The 23,221-nt window shown below is 44.6% G+C and overlaps 1 protein-coding gene and 1 non-coding gene across 2 annotated transcripts in view; both read right to left on the bottom strand.

Moving 5' to 3' along the window:
- LOC119448624 (Down syndrome cell adhesion molecule-like protein Dscam2) overlaps positions 1-22,055 on the bottom strand; it is a 138,869-nt gene extending 116,814 nt beyond the window's left edge. The window contains exons 1-4 of the mRNA XM_049666438.1: positions 22,034-22,055; positions 13,910-14,088; positions 13,093-13,249; positions 1,241-1,411 (exon numbers count right to left, since the gene is read on the bottom strand). Coding sequence (XP_049522395.1) covers positions 1,241-1,411; positions 13,093-13,249; positions 13,910-14,088; positions 22,034-22,055 — 529 coding nt within the window. The remainder of the gene's footprint in view (positions 1-1,240; positions 1,412-13,092; positions 13,250-13,909; positions 14,089-22,033) is intronic.
- LOC119451165 (U2 spliceosomal RNA) lies at positions 15,254-15,439 on the bottom strand. Its single transcript, XR_005191705.1, has one exon. It is a non-coding gene; the product is annotated as a U2 spliceosomal RNA (small nuclear RNA).
- Positions 22,056-23,221: the final 1,166 nt, after the last annotated feature.

The following is a 23,221-nucleotide window of genomic DNA, read 5'->3' as shown; positions in this document are numbered from 1 at the left end:
TCACAATCTTGCCTGCTCGTTGCTTTCAAGATCTGGCAAATCGCTTCTGACGGACAGTCACGGCAAACATGTACAGCATTCCAGAGGCAAAAAAGAAAATGAAGCACCAATCGGCTTTTATAAGACTAAACGTCACTCATGATGGCAGCTTCGTATCGAGCGCTTCGCCTTGGTCGATTTTTCTTATTGATCCTCTCGGAACGCTTTCTGCCTGCAAGCCTTCGTATAGCATAAGGCTGCCGACCATTTTCTCAGCCGGTTGGCTCGATGCGTCGGAACAAGCGAACTGGCAGAGCGAACGACACGCCTGCCGGACCCATCGAGGTTAGCTCGAAGTTGATCGCCGGAAACCAGCCACGCGCCGATGTTATACGAAGTAGACGAGCGTGAGGAGAATGAAGAGAACAAAACAGGCGCGAGAACCATCTCGCTCGTAACGATTGAGCGTTCCGCGTTTGGAGCAGAAACACCTAATTACGGCGCTCGTTTCGAGACGCTCTTTCGAGGTGAGACGGACTGAGAAGATCAATGATCGCGGCAGGCTGCCTTCGAGCGAAAAATCGGAAGCGGGCTTCCTGAAGCTTCTCGCGAAACAGTGCCGACCATCTGCTGTCAATAACAATCTGCTGTTGTGCCGAGCATTTTGCACTCGAAGTATTGTGTGTTTTGTTTCATAACGACACTGTACGGATACAAAGTGGCTGTGCAAAAAAGTTCGCTCTGTTTGCGTTCGTCTCGGTGTAACAGTGTTCCTATAGGTAGAGCCATTATAAACGCTAGCGCCAGCTATTACGATGGCAGATGCGTATCACATAGCACTGTCGGCGTAGACTGATGTTGCGAGCACGAGATGTTGCGGCCGGTGTAAATAGGTATATATAATTGTCCTTTTGTATTTTGGAGATAAACAATTGACACTGGTGAATGCGAATTGCATTGTGTGGGCTTACGCAACACTCTAGTTTACTATTTTTACTGTACCTCAATTTATATTTTCATCCAAAATTTAATGCTCTTAATCACTATACTTTTTTCGCGATTACTGCATTTCGTCCTCATGAACTGACTTTTTTATTTTTTATAGTGAATGTAAGAACCAGTACTACTATTTCGCTTTCAGCCATAAGCTTATAGGCGCTCATCACAATTTGGTCCGGCAATGAGGGCTCTGAACAACGGAATTACTCTCACTCGCCTCTTTCTCTTTGTCGGGGAAGTTCTTGTACGCACTTTCACTTACTCCGTTGCCCGATGGGGGCCGTGTTTGCCACTGCGAGACCATCACTGCGGATCCACGATGTCACTGTGACGTAATCTCTCACCGAAGTCGGCAAGTGGCAACGTAGAACGGCTGCATTTCCTCGAATGGCGTAGACATCCGGTACAGAGACTACGAGGTTCTCCGGTGCCACTGCGAGAGGAAATACAAAGGCAGAGGGTAAGAATTAGGCGGCGCAGCAGTTTTCAAAAGTTTCTACAGGATTTAATGTCATTCACAATGCCGCGAGCTGGAAGTAGGGTCGGTTGCTGTTGGAAGGAACAGTTTCGCGTGAACATTTATTTACAAATTTCATCGTTGAAAAGCATACAGAGGAAGAAATTACGGCAGATCCAGTGCATTTGTTGGCATGGACGTCATGCTAAACTTTTTGCGCTACACTTGTGCAAACCCTTCTGACGCTACTTTCTCTTCAACTATGTCTTTTCTTAGCACGAAACAAGCCTTGCGAGGTTCCTGGAATGGTATTTTAAGTCCACGTTCACGTAATATTTACCTTTAGTGTCCCTTTAATGAAAGATAAAGTTTGGATTGCTATTTTGCGGTGAAACATGGTTCTTCACTTTTGTCCGAATGGCGTGCGTTGCTGATAACCAGGGAAGATGTCATTGCGAGTACATTAAGGACAGGAAGCGTCTCGCAATAAAACTCATTTCGTAGCCGCCCACCTGATCGCTTAAATGCAATAGAGGGAGGCTTTTGTTCGCGAAATAAGCAAAAGACCTCACCAGAAAGAATGAGTCTGCCTTCCATCGGGTGGCTTCTTCACTGGCTCACGTAGACACAATTTCCGGGGTTGACGAATCCAAGAAAGCCGCGCCGTCGATTATCGCAGCTCATTTACGGTTTACATCGCTGCTGTCAGGGCCAGAACTTACAGAAGCGCCGAAGTAACACAATGCAAAGAATGAACTGCTGCTACTGCAGCTGTCAAGGCCTTTCACATTATATGCAAAGTCTGTAAATTACACGCAGACCACTCTTTTCTTTTGGTTTTTGCATTTATTTAACATAAAATATTTATTTTCTTAAATGACTGCCAAGAGTATGCCTTGCTTTCTAATATGCGACGTTTCATGAAACCTCATATACGCACGTTGCAGGCGGAATACAATATGACTTCGCATTACGTCGCTGTGAGGTCGCTGGCCACTGTAACTGAGTTTTTTTAAAGTTGTGCAAAGGATGTGCCTTCGCCAATGTGAATGGAAGACTACGAACGCCTTTGTGGAAGACAGTATATGCAACGTTAGCATAGTGGTTTTCTTCTGCCGCCTCTATTATCTCGCCGAACACGTGTAGGATGCGTGCTTGTTTCCGGTACGGCGATGGTCATGCTCCACTGAAAGAACTGTAGCGCCGTCGTAACTCGTTCCAGTGATACAATTACGCTCATATATAGCAGTACTCTATAGATTTGTAGTACATTCGGAACAGTATAGATGCAGCCTTACTTGCGTTGAACGTTTCGTCTTTCGCTATTAGTTAATGTATGACTTAGTCACGGTAACTTGCCATCTTATTCAGTAACATCAGGTCCCTTTGCAGGCTCGTGCTCTGAGACCTCTTTCTGTATACTCTCACGTACCATGTATTTGTGGAAATTGCATGAATGAAAGCTAATTGGTAATTAATAAGTATTCCATTCGTCAATTCAATAACATATTGATTGATTGATTGATTGATTGGTTGGTTGATTGAGCTATTAGATGCTTAGCCATTGACAGAGGCACACAGAATGCGCACACGGTCATACGAAAACAATAAAAAAACATTTATCAGATCTATGTAAACGCTTGGAAAATGTTGATGGGATTCTCATATGAAAGCAAACCACTAAGGCCCCTAAGGCCTGCAATAATTTCCAAATACAACCAAAATTTTCTGGTAGATAAGTTATTAAATTTTAATGAACTACGAGTCAATCTATGATTGGGCTCCATATAGTCTGGGCCGGATCTATTCACTCTCTGCACAGGTTTTTGTCGACAGCTCTATACTTTCTTGTCTGCGAGGATTCTTTTAATTAAGCATACAAAATTTAACTCTCGGAGTTAAACGTCAGCGTGGTTAAATTCACCCAAGGACACCCTCCGATGTTTTAATGCTTCTTGCAACATTGCTAACGAATGGCGGGTGTCAGTTTTACATCACTTGCATTTGAAGCTTTATCAACTGTCTTCTAAGCTTAAGCCGATATACCTGTATATCCCTGTCCATGCTGAATTATTGAAAATTTCGACTTTACACAATGAAACGAAAATCGAGAGGACGCCAGTTGGGGGATGCCAACGGGGCACGCATGTGACAAAGAGAGGTAGATCTACTATGTTAAACGTCTATAAAGAGCAGCCTGCATGCCAAAACTAAAGCTTTCTGATGATTTTTTTTACAAACTTGCTAACCACGCACTTGTTGTTACAAACATACTCCAGTTGATCAAGAGCGATAAGAATTATATGAAGGTAATTAGGTCTTTAATCTTCGGCGCCATGATCAGGTAGCTTCCTGAGCAGCTGAGTAGCGCAATGCTTTCTTTTTTCATCTTTTGGGAGGTTTTACGATGGCCATCAGTTCTAGAGCTACAACGCTGCAAGTTCTCGCGACGCGCTAATTAAATCAGTCACCCTTATCCACTGGAGGATCTACAGACCTGATATTGTTTGTTTATTCTGTCGTGGCTGATTAAAGCGGGCAACTGCTCCCTGTGGCCCTTCAAGGGGATAGGCTGCCTTCCCACTGTGCTGCTTGGCTTATATAAACGCGCCTTTTTTTCTTTAGCGCGCGATCTTTTGCTAGCCGCACCATCTATCAGGGCAGCTTTTATCAGCCTCGACGCAGACGCCTGCCTCGCTTCCTTCGCGGTCGGCGGAACGGACCCTACGACCAAACGGCGGCGAGGGAGATTGCGGAGCTCCCATATATAGCCAAGACGAGCCAAGCTGAGGCAAACCACTTCTTTTACCGGGGCTATAGCTGGCGTGCTTGACAAGCCTTTTTTTTTTTTTTTTTTGAAAGAAGGGTCCGCAGACGAAAGGCGCTATCAACACACCTCCAGGTTAGAGGCGTGACTATATGCAGCACTGACCCTCGCATATGTGTACCATATAAGCCTACACTTTCAGCCCCACTTTTACAGCTTGCGCGTATTTGCCTGCGCGTCTGCTGCATCCACACAGAGATTTGGTGCCTGCCCGCGGCTTCCCAAAAATGAAAATTGTCCCTCTGTGCAATAAAAACTGCCTTAGCCTGCAGGAGCCACCACATTTTTCGCAAGTTCACTTTCGTGTTTGGAGCTTGACACCAACTTTGATCAGCACATTTTCCCCGTTCTTTAAGCATTTCTGTTTCGTGCTTACGTAGCCAATACTGCTGTGTAACAAAAGGTTACGTCTTTTGACTGCTTTCGTTTTCGAATCGACCGTTCGTACTCTGTTATTTTATGTTCGTCGTTGCTTTGTACATTACTCTTTTTTTTCATATTTGTTTGCTGTCCTTTAATGTCCTGCCAAAAATCACTCCAAGTCGCCGTCTGCTTGTGTTTCTTTTCTTCTTTAGTTCTTTTTTCTTTTTTTTTCTTGGTCTTGCGCAAATGCTGATATAGCGACTTCTAAGAAGAGGTAAACAACGTAGACACTCATCACTTGCAAATACTAAACGATAATTTATTTTTCAGACGTCTCGAACGAAATAATAGGACCATATGGCATGTTGTTTGCCTTCTGTGCCTAAAAACAATAAAAAATTTAAAGACGTCTATTTAATTACATGGTTGTTCCACTAATATTCGATCCATAATAATGAAATTCGGATTTTTAAAAGGAACCTGGCCTAAACGTATCATTCATGGAATATTCTTGCACTTTCTGAGTAATTATCATCGTATTTTGCTCAATATAATTAGGACTACCAGTGTAGGCGCTGATAGCTTCCGCTGAAGTGACGCCATGTGCGTTCGCTAGTAAGAAAGGAAACCTCATATCTTAGTGACCTTTCGATAGGCACCTTTCATATTTACGCGATTGGGTAATCTGATCAGGCTAATAGACGAAAACTGTATGCGCTTAATTTAACAACCACGAATGCTCTCATAGCCAGTCGTACCGACGCAGTGCGGCTGTGTGGCTCATTCTGCCACATACTACCTTCAAGAAACCAATGTTGGAGCTTAATGCACACAAATTGGCCTTCTAATAACAATAAAAAACTAGACATAAAAAACTACTACCACGCCCCTATTTATTCTGGATTTACTCTGTATTCAGATATTCCGGCACGTTATAAAAAAACCCAGGTGGTCAAAACTAATTCGGAGCTCTTCGCTACGGCGTCCAGCCCAATATTCAGTTTTGTGGGACGTTATATTTCAAAATTTATTTATATAATCTGATCTCATTAGCTTCGAAGCTAACAAAACATTGATGCCACCTAAAACATATTTCTCTTATTCTTCAAGTGCACCGTAATCGTGACATAAGACACTAAAAAAAGTGTTTTTTTTTTAATTACTCCATTCTTGCCCTCTCGTGCTGTGTCGCATAGAGAGCTTGTTATCTTGCTAATCTTCACATCTACATTTACTGGATAAAACTTGCACACGGCAGCTTCGACTGTCATGCAGAGTGATCGGTCAATGCGAAAATCTATCCACTTTAATTTCTTTTGCCGGCTGAACAGTTTCAAAGGTTCACGGATTGTTTGGAGCACTTTTCCTTTGAAACTATTCCTCACTTGGTGAGTTCTAAAGAGAAAGACGACATGAAAGGAAATAAGAACGACACATGTAAACTAAGAGGGAAGAGATGGGCACTCAAGGCGGCCTGGACGCGAGATCGATACGAAGCTAGAGCTATGTTTCGAACACTTCAAGATTGCCTAAAGTGATATTGAACGCGTAGGCACAGCACTTGCGTTGAGGCGTATTTACACAGCACGCTTCTGAATAGTAGTGTGACCCACCACGGTGTATCGATGGGTATGGTTTTGCGCTGCTGAGGACATTTTGGCAAACAGTAAGTGTGCCCTGCGGCACGCCACACGCACACACGCACACGCACGCACACACGCAGAAATGCGCGCATACACGTACACACGCACACCCGCGCTCGCGTGCACTTTTGCTCTCTTGCTCACTCGCTCGCTCTCAACGGAGCCTGTCGGCGCATTAAAGGATGACCACTCAATTGTTAATTTATCTGCGACAGTAAGTATCAGGTTTAATGCTATCTTTATTGGCACATTCAGCGGAAGCTCCTCCTGACAAGCTCGCTCGCTGTCTCACGCAGTCATCGCTTAACGCAAAAAATTGAGAATGAACTCGAGGAAGGGCAGAAGACGGATTAAGTAAAATGTGCCGATTGTATGTAAGGTATTCATTGACAGCTCGGCTGCGCGCAAACAAGTGACGATAGTCTTTGTAAAGTTATTAGATGCCACTTGCGTCGTTGTTATCAGGCCTTTACGTGCATTTAAGACAAAAAAAAAAGATTTGAGGCTGTTTTATACGCAAATGAAAAATTATCTTATTCATTTTTTCCTTCTGTTCACTTTATAGGGATTCATTTTTTAACAATTTTATTTACACTACATGTTATATTCATCGACAAGAGCTTTATCCTTTGACAGAGAGACATAACTAAGTGACATTACAGGAGAAGTAATTTGACAGTGCCAGAAATGTTTTACCCTGAATCTATGTTATAGATATTCATAGCTGCCAATTTTAGCTCACTCATGAAATCCCCAAAACCGATTACTCTGACCAAGTTCTGGGAGTCTATAACGGCTGACATAAACGAAGTAAGCGTTAATGCTGTCTGCGTAGTTTTGCAGCATTTTATATCAGAAATGTGGCTGTGCCTCGTCAGCGATCAGGAGAAAAGTTGTATAGTAACTCAGTGGCTAACCTGAGCCTCGTATGATGGTCCCAGGTTAGGTTAAGTTAGGTTAGGTGGCTATATTCCAATGGGGGCGGAGTGCAAGAGCGCTTGTGTACCGGTCGATCGGGCGCATGTTAAAGAACTCCAGTGGTCAAACATTAGTCAACTATGGCATAGATTGTGCTTTTGGCACTTTTATATTTTTTGTAACCAATCACAATCCAATAAACAATCTAAGCGAAACAATATGAAATGCATGTCAATCCAGATAATGTGCACAAGAGTGGCGGTTTGGACAAGTTGATAGTCTATAACGTACTCAAGAAAACGAAATGTCCCTCACCACACTTTCGCACTTCCAGGTACCAATAAAATAAAGCAAAAAAAAATTGGCAGCAGCGACAATATTTTGCCAGAGCTCGGCTCAGACTAGCTTATAGCAGCTCCCGAGTTTGTTCAAAAGATTTTATTGCTTTCAAACGGGACGGTTCGTCTGGTTGACCTCCCTGCCTTTCCTCTCCTTGCTTTCTCTCTTTATTGCTTGCAATGTTACCTAGTCGTCTAGAGTAGGAACAGTATTGTAGTCCGTTTCCTCGCAAAGAACGAATAGAAGAAAAACATTCGGAAAAAGTATGGCTCTCCGTAATGGCACACTGCAGACAAACGCTTCGTGTGTATCTGTTTCGTGCTTATCTGCTCTTTGTACTTTTGCTAATAACAAACAAAGAAAGAAAAAAAAAGAACAGCTGTCACCACCATGTGCTTCGAGTATTTTACAGGGAAACCCAGTTTCCTTGGGGCTTTCCGCGATAATCTGTCAGCTTGAGCAGGCGCTGCGCTTGTCGGCTCGCATTTCTTACGCAGGTCTCTTTCGTCCAGATGTCATTCCATCAAAAAGACGTCGAGTCGTGTACGCTGCAGTGATTGCCTCGGACCATTTCATCTATTTTCTTGACCAACCGTCTTAGGGATCTTCTATTTGAAGCCCACCCCCTCACGCCTACTTCCTTTTCATGTACGCGAGCAAAATAACCCTAAAAAAAAGCCAACGGGATCCTTCTAGCAGATCTGTTCTTGTCATAGCCTTCGGCATCTTCCATTGTGAACAGCTGTTTATGCGATGTCAACCAGTTGTTCTAAACATAGCAACGTTAGTACAAGCACGATATCACCTACACAATGTAAACAGAGACTGCATTCATAAAAATCTCTTACACTATTTTTGTTCGTAAGAAGTTCCAGCCTTTTCTGATGCTGCACATACCATTAGTGAAGGTGGCCAACCATTGGATAAGAATACTTACCAACGAAAAACTGTTAAGTCGACTCGGCCCCTGGTCTTGTTGCTGTTGCTGTGTTGTTGTTCTTGTTGTTGATTACATGATGATGTATTCATGGCGCTGCTGTTTCTATGGTGGGTAATTCTGTTCGTGTTCATTGTCGTTGTTGTTATTTTGTTCTTGTTGTCTTTGTCATCTTTACTCTTGCCCGAATAGTGTATATTTGTGAAGCATACCTTTCAAATTTTCTACATCTGAAATAAAAAATACATCTCTATCGAGCTATAAACAGTTCTGGGGACATAATGACAGCTAGGAAAAAGATTCAGAGGGCCTGGTCATCGACAATAATTTGCTTCGCAAATATATTCTTTGAGCTATCCTTTGGCCGTATTGGTCTTACCTCCTCTGCTCTTATGTTATCTTTTCGTGCAACCAGCCGGGGTGGTACCCGAAAGGATGTTTGTGAGTTTGTGTGTGACTACATGGTCCCTACCAGAGGCTAACACGTTAAACGCTCTTTTCACATTAAAAACACACGTTATATTTGCTTTGATTTTTTTTGTTTGCTCTAGTGGCTCCATCGAAAATTGGCCTCTTAACTTTTCAATTATTTCACGTGATCTTTTTATATTGATATTATTTACCTTAAAGTTTGCGCCCGATAGAAATCTCGAGCACTTTCCATGGCGAACCTTTACCAATCACCCTTCTTGGATACAAGCTACATTTAAAACGCGACGCTGACAACAACAGCAGCAGCAGCAGCAGTTGAGACAACAGCAAAAACCATCTGCCGGTTAAAGGTGAGAGGGACTGGCTGCTCAATTTTTTTTTTTTTGTCGCTTCCGTCCGAGAGAGCCTCGTCGTCCCTTCGCAGCAACGCTCACTGATGCGGACTAGAGACGGATTCTTTCTAGCGCGGAAGTGCTGCCTAGGAGCCGGCTCGGTAGGGCTCTGATTACTCATGTTAGTACGCCAAGCGACCTGTGACAAATGCTGACCCAACCTCGGCACCGAGGATGTGAAAGGGACCTTTCGTTTCGCGTCTTGTTTTGTTTGGCGCAGTCGGGTCGCTGGCCCAGAACAACTGGACCGCCTTTGTGCGAGAAAAACGCTGACGCGTACTCGACTAAAGGGCAGAGAATAACGACAGCATTCGCGCGTTGGCTGAGCAGAAATCTTGACGAGCATCCAATGTTACTGTATATCAGTACTGCGAGCAGGACGTCTTTCCGGTCTTAGGAGGTTGGTCATCGCAGCCGCATCGTTATACACATGCAGATCTAGCAGTAATTGAAACCTAAGCTGCTCCGCCCAGCGTACTGATGGCAGAAAGATTACTTTCGTTCTGCGTTATTGTTTGTTGATGTACCGTTGCATGGTGTCAATTGAGATGATCGCTTGACAATTGAAGGGTAGAATTGCCCACTTCCACCCTCTATAAAGAAATAGGTAGTTCGATGGAAACTGAACATGTCAACCTTGTTATATATGCAGGGCTGGCTACATGAGATGAGGAGTCTGAGATATACATGAAGGGAAGAGAAAAATGAATAATTGCGAAAAATGAAAACTAAGAATGAACTAACGAATCAAGCCCAGAGGACGGACAAAAGGTAAAATAATGTATTTAGTTCCTCAATGGGAAAGTATAGAAATTACGGCAGAAACTCGTCTCACGATGTCTGTCGGCGGTAATGCGAATATCAGTCGAGCAATGTAGCGACAATGTAGCAACAGACCATATTCCTAAAGTCCCGTTGATTTAACACGCGTAGTGGTAATTCTGAGACTTTCGATGATTCGGTTGTATCCCCCCCCCCCTCCATACTCCGATACTGTCCTACTTTGTTATGGCGCTCGCTTGCCAAGTTCGGCCATGAGCATGTAACCGTGAAGACGACCGTGTTACGCTGACGCAGTGACCATGAAATAATGGCTGAAGGAGGCAACGAATGCTATTCACAGTAATAGCAAGACCTCCGCGCGTCGCATAGCATACCCGCTTTTAGGTCAGGGCCCTAGAAAGTCAGCAATCTATATTTGTCCTCGTGTATCAAATGAAGTCCTTCCTGCTAACTATACGTTGTAGTCTAGCGGCTTCATTGACACAGCATTTGCACGATATCGCCAAGTAACTTTCACTCAGTGCAGCGCGGCCAACCGAGTTACCCGATCTTAAGGAAAAGAACTACTGGTGTAGGCTTAACGAAGTCCTTAACGGTGAATGGCGCTCTAAACGTGTGCGCCTGGCACGCGAGATACGCTCCAGTATTCTCCAGTAGTCACTAAAAGTGTGTGATTGAGAGATCACAGCAGAGGAATCGCGTAGCAGCGTTTTCGAAGACAGGCCACTGTCATGTCCTCACAGTCTTTCATTGATAACTGAGTAAATACAAGCACTTTGTATGAAAGTTCGTGTGCCACAAAGATTCATAACATTCTCTACGCACACAATTATTACAGAAAAAAAGAACACGCAACAGACAACAGTGACAGCGAACAACGAAGGTGGTTGAGAAGTAAAGAAAATCTGTTACGAAAGAAAAACATCATTAATCCGACGTATAATATTAATGCAGCATCACCCGGGCGAGAACCTTTTCTTCATGCCGGTATGTAAACGACGTGCTCTTGTATGTCAGTTTTCTTCCTTTTTAGCATCTAAAAAATGTCCAAATCATGTGGTAGTAGCTTGTGTAATACTTTATTCCCGACAAGTTTTGGTGTTTTCGTTTAAGAGCTTCACTACGTCTACTGCACTGTATTCTATTAGTTGCCGGTATGGTCAATCCTGCATCGTTCTGTTTTTGTTAACTGAAGTTGGCACCTCCACTTGTCTTTTTTTTTTCAATGGGACCCCGTCTACATTTATTTATATATTGGTGAAACTTCATGAAGCTTCACGGCTAATTAGTTGGCCACCCAAGCGATCCACTGTTTGGACAACTTATCGCGTTGTTTTCTGTTCTTTCTTGCTTATTATCGACGGGAGCTCCTGAGCTGGAAAGTTTTATAGCCCAGGAGGAGGTGGTTGCGTGAAGAGGGTGAGGGAGACCCCTAGTGGCGCTGTATAGAAATAGACACTTCTTCCAGTGGGCGACAATACTACGGCAGAAAGAACGAATAGACGTTCGGTTAAATTGAGCACAACATGGGAGACCACTTTTGTTTAGAGAGAGACAAGCCGTGCGTATGGCTAACGCGTTTCTCCATGCGGAAAGCGCTGTCCCCGGCTTGAACATTTCTCGTTTCATTTCCCGCGTACCTCTATTTTCACCTGCTTGTAGCTGAGCAGGTGCTCGTCATTAAGCTGCTACCGTCGTTAGCGTTGCGTACTCGCGAACTTCGCCCCTCTTCCTCCTTATTCCTTTTCGTCGGAAAGCAAACAGTTAATGTATAATTTCTGTCCCCAGTCTATGCTCCAATTAGAATGACTTTTGGGTTAAATTTTAATCGCAGGCTTTCATTTGCGAGAAAGAAGTAGTATGAATTAACCGCAGGCTCCGATGACAGTTGCCATTGCGTTCCGCTGGACACGCGTTTTTTTTTCTTTTAACGTAAATACATAATGAAAGCGCGAGAAATGAGGATATATATAGGGATAATTGAATTAGATGTGGTTAAAATTTAAACGCATAAAATAATAAAGAAAGGGTAAATGAAAGTGGACGAACAGATAACGTGTCGCCGGTGGGAGACGAACCCACAACCTATGCATTACGCGTGCGTTGCACTACCAATTGTGCTTGGGCGACGGTTATCAATCCGTCCACTAACTTAGGTATTTATGTATACTTGATCTAGCCCTGGGAGTGTTAACCAGTGCCGCTCAGAGACATGGTGGGTGGATGTGGAACATCCTTTTTTTGCCCGATTGCGTCACGTAACACGTGTGCTAAGAAACCCTCGTATGCTGCCTAATGACATCAACGCTGCGAGATTCAAGACTCTCACTATGAATTAACGAGAGAAGGGAAACAGAGGGGATCGATATGGTCATGATTAACAAAAATCGAGCCCCTCGGTTACCCTTCTTCTCTCGAACAGTTCACTTAGCCAATCAAGTATATAGGGAGGACCAATCTTAGGCATTGCTTATGTAAACATTAGTTCCGGTAAATGTCTAGGGTCGCTAGGTCATATGCAGGCGTACATCACAATGAGAGTGCTTAGCGGTGTCTTTGACTCGCAGTGACTGAATCTATTTTTTTCTTTTTGTTATTGTTAGTAGTGATCCGTAAGGATCACCAACGGCAGAAAGCGCTGCAAGTCACCAATTCCAAGAAAATGACCCCATTTTCACGTGTAAGGCAAATCTAGGTTCAAGAATCATCATAATCATAAAAATACACAAACTATGAACTGCGATTGCTAGGATAACTGCAATTATTCCTTCTCCTCGAACGTTCACTTTTCCTAGCTTCCATATCACATGCACGTACATGCGCGCTGTGCATGAGCCCAAGGGAAGCTGTCGGAGCTACAATTACCTAAAATGCCTGTGCGCGATCGGGATACGTACGCTTCTTCATAGGCCACTCTGTAGCATATACGTTCTTTTATAGAGGTCCACTGTGTTATTTAAGTTTTAGAACGAAACACGCCTTGGAATGTCATGACATTTGAACGCAGACTTATTGGCGCTCACCGCCACGGACGTGTACCAAGCGGCCTTTGACGCGCCCTTGGTTGTTGGAAGCCAAGCAGCGGTAGGTAGCCGAGTGCACTTCGGCGAGGAACTGCGAACTTCCGAACGGTCGCAGAACCAGCGATCCGTCCGAGCGGAACTCCCGAATGCCCGGAACCTGCGCGAACAGGGAGCAAGCTTTCAGGACACGTCAGCGCGACACGCTTTGGCCACGTGAAAGTGCTGAATAAAAAAAAAACGCGTGGCTTCCTCAGGGGAACTGAGCTAGTTGATTTTACCGAGTCTTTTCTCTGCTCTTGAATAGCTTAGGCTTCGACATTGTGTGAGCGGCCTCTGACTCGCTCTTTGTTGTTTTACATAACGAGAAATGTGCAGCTGTCAGCGCATGTATTTATTTAGATGTTGCTCTGAACGTTCTATGCACCCGCCGTCGTGGGTCAGACCCTGTGGCGTTCAGCTGCACAGCAACAGGTCGAGGGATCGATGCCCGGTTGTGGTGGCCATATTCCAATTAGAACAGAATTCAGGAACGCTCTTGTTCCGTACACTGAATCTACGTTAACGAAACCCTGGTTGTCAAAATTAGTGCGGAGCCTTTCGCAACGGCGTTCCCCTGAATTCATCGCCAAGATTTGGGGCGTAAAACACTACGACCTAACGTTCTACTGAGACAACATTGTTCGCACTGAAGTCACAAGCCGAAAATTACATATTACAGGTGAAGAACAGCGTTCATTCTATATGTTCTCTTGATTTTCTTTCGTAAAAGCGCCGGAAATATTCAGCTTTGAAATAACGGCTTCGGGTCCTCCCTTACCGCATGCGCTGGGCTGCCGTCGGCCATTTCCCACGAGATGGTGGGCGTGGGCCGACCATCGGCCGTGCACTGCAGGACAGTGCCAGCGTCGCTCGAAAAGCGCACCATGCTTGGAGGTTCCAGGAGCAGTCGGGGGCCATATGCTTCGTCACCTTTCAGGACGGGACTCGGCGCCGTCACTGCACAGAAAACAGTTCAGTCGATTGTTAAGCATATGTGGGTATTTGCACAGCTAAAACAAATATATATATATATATATATATATATATATATATATATAATTAAGAGAATTAGCACACATAAGGCAAAAATTATCTTGAAATAACGTTGCAGCAGTGCTATGGTATTAATCAGAGTTAGCAGCGTTACACAGGAGACCGCTTCATCATCATCATCAGCTTATATTTTATGTCCACTGCAGGAAGAAGGCCTCTCCCTGCGATCTCCACTTACCCCTGTCTTGCGCTAGCGTATTCCAACTTGCGGCTGCAAAGACCGCTTATAAGGGTATTATTGCGTGTTACAGCCATTTTTTACGGTGTACAAGCAAGAATTGCAGTTAAAGGTACCGCGTATCATATAGTGAACGAATGGCGAAGGCGATTAGATTGAGCGATACAGAAACTATAAAACTGAAAACAGGTTTCGTGAGTAGCGTGACCATTAGGAAACATAAAAATGAAGTAACCACCCGACGGAGATTAAAAAAATATGAAAAAGAAAAGCGTATCTTATGCGAGATAGAAAGGCGCCTTGTAAGAGCACAAATAAAATTGCGAACATCAGTCTCAATGACAGAAGTGAAAACTGGGCTGTTTTTCCCATGTTTGCACTGACAACCTAATGAATGGTCATTAATTTGTGTGTAAGAGCGAGCCATTATCACCAACTTCGGAAGGCCATTGAAAGCCTGACTGCAAAATTGTGGCTTTAATATCGTCAAAGGATTGGCCAGGCTCGTTAACGTGCTTCGAAACCGGAAGATTAGGGATGCTCCTAGCCTGCGCCCTGTGTTAAGACGAAAGTGATAACTAGTTTCTGTTTTGCATATGCATTGCACATTGTACGTTGAGCATTCAAGCAGCCATACTACATTAGCTTTGTCTCAAGTAACATCGCCATTGGAAGTTATCGAAATTAGGTGCACTGCTTCGAAGTAAGCTTTCCACATACAGACATTTGAATACGAAGTTTACACAGTGGTTTATATAAGAAGTGAACAGCCTGCACGCTTTGAAGGTACAGTTCTTTACAGCGAAGCTGTTTACCTCTAACCCCCGTATGCGTCCCCCGCAACCATTCCCAGGGGGATACCCTGGCCGGTTTACGTCCGTGTGGGCCAGGAATGCGTGGGCCGATCCCGGAGATTGTGCAATACCGGGCCGACCCGCGGCGCAGGTGACGCAGGCTTCAAGCACTCCGCCAACTTCCAAACATAAGTTTCATACCTTGGGTCCAAATAGAACCACATAAATTCGGCGTCGTAAGAAAAGTACTATATATATAATATATATATATATATATATATATATATATATATAAGAAAGTGCACTTAGTGTAGCAGGTTGGCCTTCATGCGGTTTAGTTGTTTTAAATCCTCTTTGACGAATGATAGGTCGAAAGAATGTGGCGATGGCTGCTGTCCACGTGGCCTGCGCTTCTGTGGTTATACCGTCACGCGCGTCGGAGCTGCCGGCGCAGCTGCATCAGTGGTTGCGGCAGATGCATGGGAGGTGCGGTGACCATGGTGGCGCTTGTGTTGGTGTAATTTGGTGCCGTATGAAGAAAAACAAATGTGTGATTTCATGTTGTACGCAGCTCATGCATGCAGCCTAAATAGCTTCACTAGTAATCCATCCTTATATGAATGTTGCGGCCCCATGAATTTTTATGAAAGCAGCATGGCGCGTAGGGTTGGCGATTGTCCATCAACACCTCGCGGCGGTTCTGTGAAAGCGTTTTATTGCGATAGCAATTATATGGACACTCCAACCGCATTTTTTGCCGTCGCCGTCGTAGTGATGTTCCGTATAAAGTCCAACGGCGATGAAATCGTCGCCGCGTGACGTCCGTTGTGTGTGCGAGTGAAAGCGTGCGAGGGTGAGTCGGAAATCGCAGCTTTATCTCGCGCACGCGAGAGAGGAAGGCGGCCGGAATCGCACGGTCTTCGTTCACGCGCGAGGCACGGGGAGGAGGCGACGGACACAAGAGGGGGGAGGGTGCGTTCTGCTTACGCGGCTGCTGCTCACGGAGCTATCTTCAAAGCGATCTGCGACACGGCCGAAGTGTGCGCCCGCGTGTGCCTCATCTTCAAAGCGATCTGCGATGGGCCAAAGTGCATTCGCCGAGTGCCGGTAGCTTCGTACGCGCTGCGCTTTCGACGTTTAGTTCGCGTTGAATCGAGAGCCAGCGCGAAGGTCAGTCTGCTCGCTGCCGCTGGCAAGCTCCAGCGTTTCGACGAGTTTCCGCGGTCATCGAGCGAGATGTGTTCATGTTTACCTGTGCGCGCATGACACCGTGCTTGTTTATTTAGTTAGTAAGCGAATATTTACAACTTTATACGGCCGATAAAACTACTCTCCTTATTTCGTACAGCTGTCTACTAATTTGCTATCGCAATCGATGCTCCGCCTTTCAGGGCGAAACTGCGACATTTTTTTTTTTGCCGTTCGCTGTGTGCGCATATACTAATAGAATGTGCAGTTCCTTTGGTTCTTCTGCATGTGAATTACTTCGGAATTTCGCTGAATGTGCACAACGTGGACTCCCTCCCTCCCTCCACACACACACACACACACACACACACACACGCAGGCACAGACAGACAGACAGACGCAAGAGAGCAGGAAAGTGTGCACTAGTTTTCACCTTTCGGACATTTTTTTTTCTGCTATAAGAATTTATTTGTAAGCGATGGGGAATTGCGGGTGTTCGAGCAGTAATTACATTTAGTATTTAAATAACTGAAAAAAAGCACCAACGTACAGAGCTAAAGGATAACACTTGTGTCACAAAGACAATGCCATTGTTGATTGTGAAGAGGGGTCGTGGGGGAGGAGGGAGCGTTTACGAGAAATGAAGTGGCGCGCTGGTTTATTTGCGGCTTCTTTCGCTGCACTAACTCTCTCAAGTGAAACAACCGAACGAGTCCGCAAGTAAATAAAGATAGCAGACAACGCGGCTGCCAGAAGGCTCAGGTAGATTGATAGCACAATCAGCGAAAGTACGACGAGAGAGAAACGGATCCATTTGTGGAGTGGCACCGAATTGCACTCAGCTTTCTTCGTCCGACCGTTTCCTTTTCTAAGAGCCCTTTCTTTCTCTACCCGGGACAGTTAGTTTATCGTTAGCTTCTGATCATGTACTTATGAGGCAAAGTGAAACAGGATAAACTTCATTTAGTCGTCTAGCGCTGTTCGTGTAAATGCTTCTTTATTTCTTTTTTGTGCTCATAACGTCGAGTTTGAAATCTTCGCAGAGGGCTATATGAAGTGCACAAAGATAGCTGCGTTTTCCTGCTTGCCATGCGTGCGCGGACACACACACACGCACACACGCACGCACGCACACGCGCACACAGGTATATATGTGTCTGCGTTAGAGGTTCGCCTTTAAGAGCGGAACGCGATAACATTCAAAAATGCCTTACTGCTTCTCACGCATCCCGGGAACTGCAACTTTTGTAACCGTAATGTTTACCAGGAAGCTCTGGCGGCGAACGCTATGCACGAAAACGAGCATTCTGGTTGAAACATGGCCTCTTGCGTGGGCCGATCCCGGAGATAGTGCACAGCCGCAGAAAAAGATTACATCATTTTCAGATTTTTGTTATTCTTTCGCAGTTTTAATATTTCAATCTGAGAAGATTTAACATAAATGGCATGCGCTGTTGGTGTTTTGTTTCGTGACATTTGTTTCTGGGCTAGGCATTCTCCAAATTCCGAGGAATAACTTTGTCCAAAATGTCAGACAAGGTATGAGCAACTTGAGCATGATCATGAACCGCATGTCATATAGCAAGGCGTGGCATATATACATACCTCAGTATAATTTTCTCTAAAGGCTCATTCACACTAGGCCGACACGACAGCGATTTTGGTCCGCCGACTGTTGGCGACAGCAGTTTACAGAACGGAAAACGCTGATGCCAACAGTCGGCAGACCAAATCGGTGTCGTGTAGGCCTAGTGTAATGAGCGTTTGCGGACAACCGCCGACGCCGACACTGACATCGGATCTCCTGCGAGACAGCGCCCTTAACGCTCTCGCTTTAATAAAACTAAATACTCATATATTAAGTCGAGCTTACACGTTTTTCGTAGTAGTGTTTATAAAAGCACATGAATTCGCATTTACGCAATTAGAGTACGCAAAAAATAATCAAGTGAAATTATTATCACACACGAGTGATCCCCATTGAAAGGGTTCGCAATCTCTGGGATGCCACATGCACATTTTCGTGCTGTTTCTGCGCGCTCTTACTGGTCCCCGCGCATGCTTGAAAAATGTTGTATGAGCCTCGCATTTGTATTAGAGGGCTGCGTCTACGAGGACGTTCACATCCGAAAAAAAAAATCCTGAAATATAAGATTTCTGTACGGTGTTCTCGCTCTAGCCAAGAACATTTCAAAACAATCTTCGCTGCCACTTCAAACGAACCAATATACGCCTCGAAATTTAACGAACAATGCGTATGACGGCACCACTTTGCAAAGATTGTTCACAAGTGTGCTTGTCGAGGGTGATAAAGTGCATTGACAGAACAAGTTTCTTTGTTCAAGGCCTCGGCAAGGGCGCATAAAGGACAAAAAGTAAGTTCTAGTGTGGTGGGGGAGGGCCACGAAAATCGTTTCCATCTCGACTGATCGAAATATAGTCCTTTGCCCTTTTTTAGCTACTTTTTTTTCTGAACTGAAAAAGGCCTGTTCTTACGGTGCAAAAAGAAAACAAACAAAAAGAATGAATGCCTATACCCGCATCCCATTAAACCTCGCGCAAGAGCTTCCGCGCGTCTCGACTATCGATTCCGAGACAGCGTGTCTTCGAATTGAACTTCGAGATCGTTTCTTCGACTACGAAATGACTGATCTATGTAACTAAAAGACGGGGGAATTTCGTTTCCTGTTTTTATTGTTTCCTTTCCTGGCTCCGTTTTCATCGCTCTTCGTGTGAGTGCACGGCGCCTACAATAGCGTCTCCGTCGCCTAAGCCGCTTCCATATATCAGTTCAGACGCTGCAGTAGCGCGGGCTGAATCTCTTTTTGGTAAGAAAAAAAAACGATTTTCTTTTATGAGAAAGCCATAGCAAATGGCCTTCACGCGAAAAGAGCACCTATTGCGTAATACCGATTTCTCTTGCAATATAACAGTTAGTTCGTATGCCCTTGTAAGCTGAGGCAAGTGTGAATACGCATTGTAGAATTCCAGCGAGAGCAAAAAAACAATTGTCTGGTTTTTGCGTCCCAAAACTGCACCGCACGTTAATAGTTTTCACACTTAAAGCAAAAAAAAAAAAAGAGAGAGAGAGAGAGAGGGTGTAGATCGGTCTACAACTCTACACCCTTATAGGGTGTAAGGGGGTGAGTTACAGATGTATTTACACCCTTCTTGGCTTTTAAGGGAGTAAAATGTTTAACAGTGCCGAACACGTAGATGAGCGTTTTTTGCATTCCTCCCTTATCTCAATGCGGCCGCCGTGGCTGGGAATTGAGCCCTCGTCCTAGTGCTCACTGCTCAGTGACAATGCCGAAGCCACTGAGCTGCAGCAGCGGGTCGGAGTACAAAAATTGCAAATTTTCTTAAGATCGTTTCATCGAATGATACATTGAGCAAAAAAAAAAAAGAAATTATTCGATCAGAATAATTTCTCAGAAAACTAACTACATACTTCGATAAATACTGTTTATGCTTCAACCTTATTCTTCGAGAGTCTTCTTTGTTATATGTTCCAGTAACCTTGCCCATTCTAGATATTCATTCCTGCGCCCGTTGCGGTTGTGTACTTTTCTCCCACATTAGTTTGTTAAAGGAGTTGTCGTAATCTTCTTTTTTATCTATACATGCTCTCATCATCTTGTTTAAATCTTGCTTACGCTACTTTAATGGTGGAAAGTTTGATCGTCATTTCGTTTGGGTCATGGCTTCTCCACACAAGACATACATGGCTGTGGGCTATGCAAATTCAGGCAGTCTGTTCGTCGCACTTTTGCGCTTTTACTTTGTAATAAAATAACATTTCATCCAGTTATCGGGGTACATTTCAGCTCCAAAGTTTAAAGATACGACCTCTTCGCAAGCTATGCTGTTGGAGACAAGTATTTGTGGTTTCACAATTAGGCGCCACACAATGCAGATAAAGATTTCCCACCATCGTAAGTAAGGGTGTATGCATGAACGGCCCACACGCAAGTCTTGTCTGGTATAGCCCCCCCTTCGTCCATGTTACCAGATCCGGCAACCGGCGCCTCCGTTCTCGTATATATTTGCTCATGCCACCTAATATTTCTTAGAGGGATGGTCAACCCTGTCCTTATTTACTGATCCGATAAAACAGAGGACACATCGATGTAACAATGAGTTGCGCTTGTGACGTAAATGAAAGCTACACCATTTCGCATGTTACTCTTTGCGACTGACGAAAGAAGGTTAAACATATGGAGAAGTTCCCGAAGTGAGAAAGAAAGGGGTGAAAAAGAGGGTCTAGGCTTTGTCATTACTCAGGTCAGCAATGGCGCACATGAAATATGCGAGGAAAATAAGGAAAATGGAAGGCTTCGATTTAGAGTCTCCTAACAACCACAATAAGCAAACAGACAATGAAGTCATTGAAAAATACGAGGAAAATGAAATATATTCTATAGTTTAGTGGACATAAATCAATAGGAAGGTCGAATTTGTGATAATTTCATTTTATTGAGATAATTACGGGGAAAATGTTGTATCGCCGCATGCCTAACTTAATACGCATCCCTCAGTTTGCTCAACTATGGTGGACGTTACGTTCGCAACAATTGTGCTGCACTTTATTAGTAAAGGCAAGTAAAAACAATATCATCAGTAATCCACTGGTACCAATGCACGCCGACGCATGTGATCATTATTTCGTGTTTTTGTGCTAACAAAGCAGTTTACTTTAATGTCACAATTTACTTACAGCTGTACAGCTTCACAGTACCTCACCGAGCTCGTCAGAGAGTTCGGTATTTCTGCTGAACGTATTGCATAACCAGAACGACATGGCTTAGGGCTCGTTAATGATAATCGCAAATGAACATATTGAGCGCAGATAAAACCATCGTGAAGAGGACGACAGATAACGTACGGAGCGCTTCCCTTGTCTGGTTTCGCCAGTGGTGAGTCCGTACTCAGCAGGTTCATTTGAAATGTCGCTTGTCTTATACTTCCTGCGTAGTAGTGTGACTGACTTGAAGTGGCCGCTCTTCGCTTTACATTCACGAGAGGTCACCTAGAAAGCTTTTAACTTTTCTCTCCTCTGTCGCCGCTGGTATTTAGTCGAATAAAAGCCTAATACAAGCCTACGACAGTTTTAAAACTGCCTGAAACCTTACGAGAGGTCTACGCATTGCTCACGCTGCGCATATGCCCATATTTACTGTTCATATGCGCGTAGCATACAGATTTGGCGAATTACATTTATACTGTTGTTTTGGAACATTTTATATTTAACCAGTAGGATGGCAGCTATGGATAAGAATATTGTTTACTTATCCATCACTTTGATGGAGGAGCACATTGCCTAACACTAGCGCATTCCAGAAGAGGGCAAGAAGTGAAGAAGACGAAAAAGTTTATCGATTCATTCATGAAATATATATACATAGTTGCAGGGAACCCAGAACTCAGTAGTTGAGTTCCAGGGTCCATGACAAGTAATAATTTTTTTAATTAGAGAGCGTTGCGGGGCCTTTCAGATATGCATCAAAGCTCAGTCAGACTGGTTTGTTGACAGTGACGTGTTGCTTTGTGTGTTTAATTCTTGCACAGCAAGCGTAGCGCTCTATGTGACAGCGTCCCAAGCAACGCACACCGGAAAAGCCGGACGCCTGGCCGTGGTAGGCGTTGCATAAACCGATGGTAGTTTGGCGGTGGGTATCGAGCCACTCACCTCCCGCCGCCGAGCCAGGCATTCTACTCACTGGGCCACGGCTGCGGGTCCAATGGTACAATGACCCCTTGGTCAATCGTAAGAATCCCGAAGGCGAGGACGATGCCGGCGCTCGAACGCTGCGTCAAACTCTGTCCGACTGCTACTTGAAGGCGACCGCTTTTATTGGCAGCCTGTCTGAGATTCGCGCTTGTCCGCGATGGTGTGACAGCCGCTCTCCCACCCCTTCTGTCGCAAACTTCCGCCCCGCTGGTGCAGGCGGCACGGCGTTAAGCTGCTGTCTGGCGCATCGCAGATGCTCTGCGTTTGACGTGTGCGCAAGCTTGGCGGCATGTACGGCTCTGATGTTTTGCTTTGTCCAGAACTGCTGCGGCAACATGCCTCTGCGTTTTCTTGGAACTTTGTTGGTGCCTTGGTGCAGCACTTGAGCATTTGATCCATGAACGTAATTTTTAGAGGGTCTGGATGTCGTTGATTGATTGATTGACAGAGATTGTTCATTGACGGGTTGGACAGACGCATGTGGTATGTAGTTCTCGAACACAGGCTGAAATATTCGAAAATCATGCAAGTTTTGAATTCAGCTGACATCATCGGTGTGCGGCGGCAGCACACACAAACGCCCACACCTACACACACCGTTCTAAGCATAGTACATCGAGAAAATCAGGATGGCGAACTGCCTAAGCTCATGTTTAGGCTACAAATATAATACATATGCATATGTATGCCTGTCGTGCAACAGCAGTGGGAAACGTGCTTCTCTACAGACGTGTACATTCCATGTTTATTATAATTCTCGTCTTTACCACAATTCGTCACAAAAGAAGCAATAGGATTACAGTCACTACAGCCTCGAGAGAGAGACACGAAAGGGGAAAGGTAGGGTGGTTAACCAAGGACGAAAACCTTCGGAAGTTCTGCATCCTTGGCAGAATAATCTTACCAACAGCCCTGTATATATGTAGTTCTGCTCGCAATAAAATTTTGCCCAGACAATGTATTAAACTCCTAGCTGCAAAACATCTCGCCTTTACCGTTCCATCGTTTCGACCTTTGAGTTCCAGTGTTATAGCTTGAACCAGGTCCGTTCACTGTCTCGCGTATTTCACAATGGCCCTATCTCGCGACAGCCTTTCGATCCTCGCTTCTGCACTGAAGCTCTTTGCCATGCATACCTATACATCT

This window comes from Dermacentor silvarum, chromosome 4 (genome assembly GCF_013339745.2).
Source record: "Dermacentor silvarum isolate Dsil-2018 chromosome 4, BIME_Dsil_1.4, whole genome shotgun sequence".
NCBI lineage: Eukaryota > Metazoa > Arthropoda > Arachnida > Ixodida > Ixodidae > Dermacentor > Dermacentor silvarum.
This window is presented reverse-complemented; position numbering and strand designations above follow the sequence as displayed.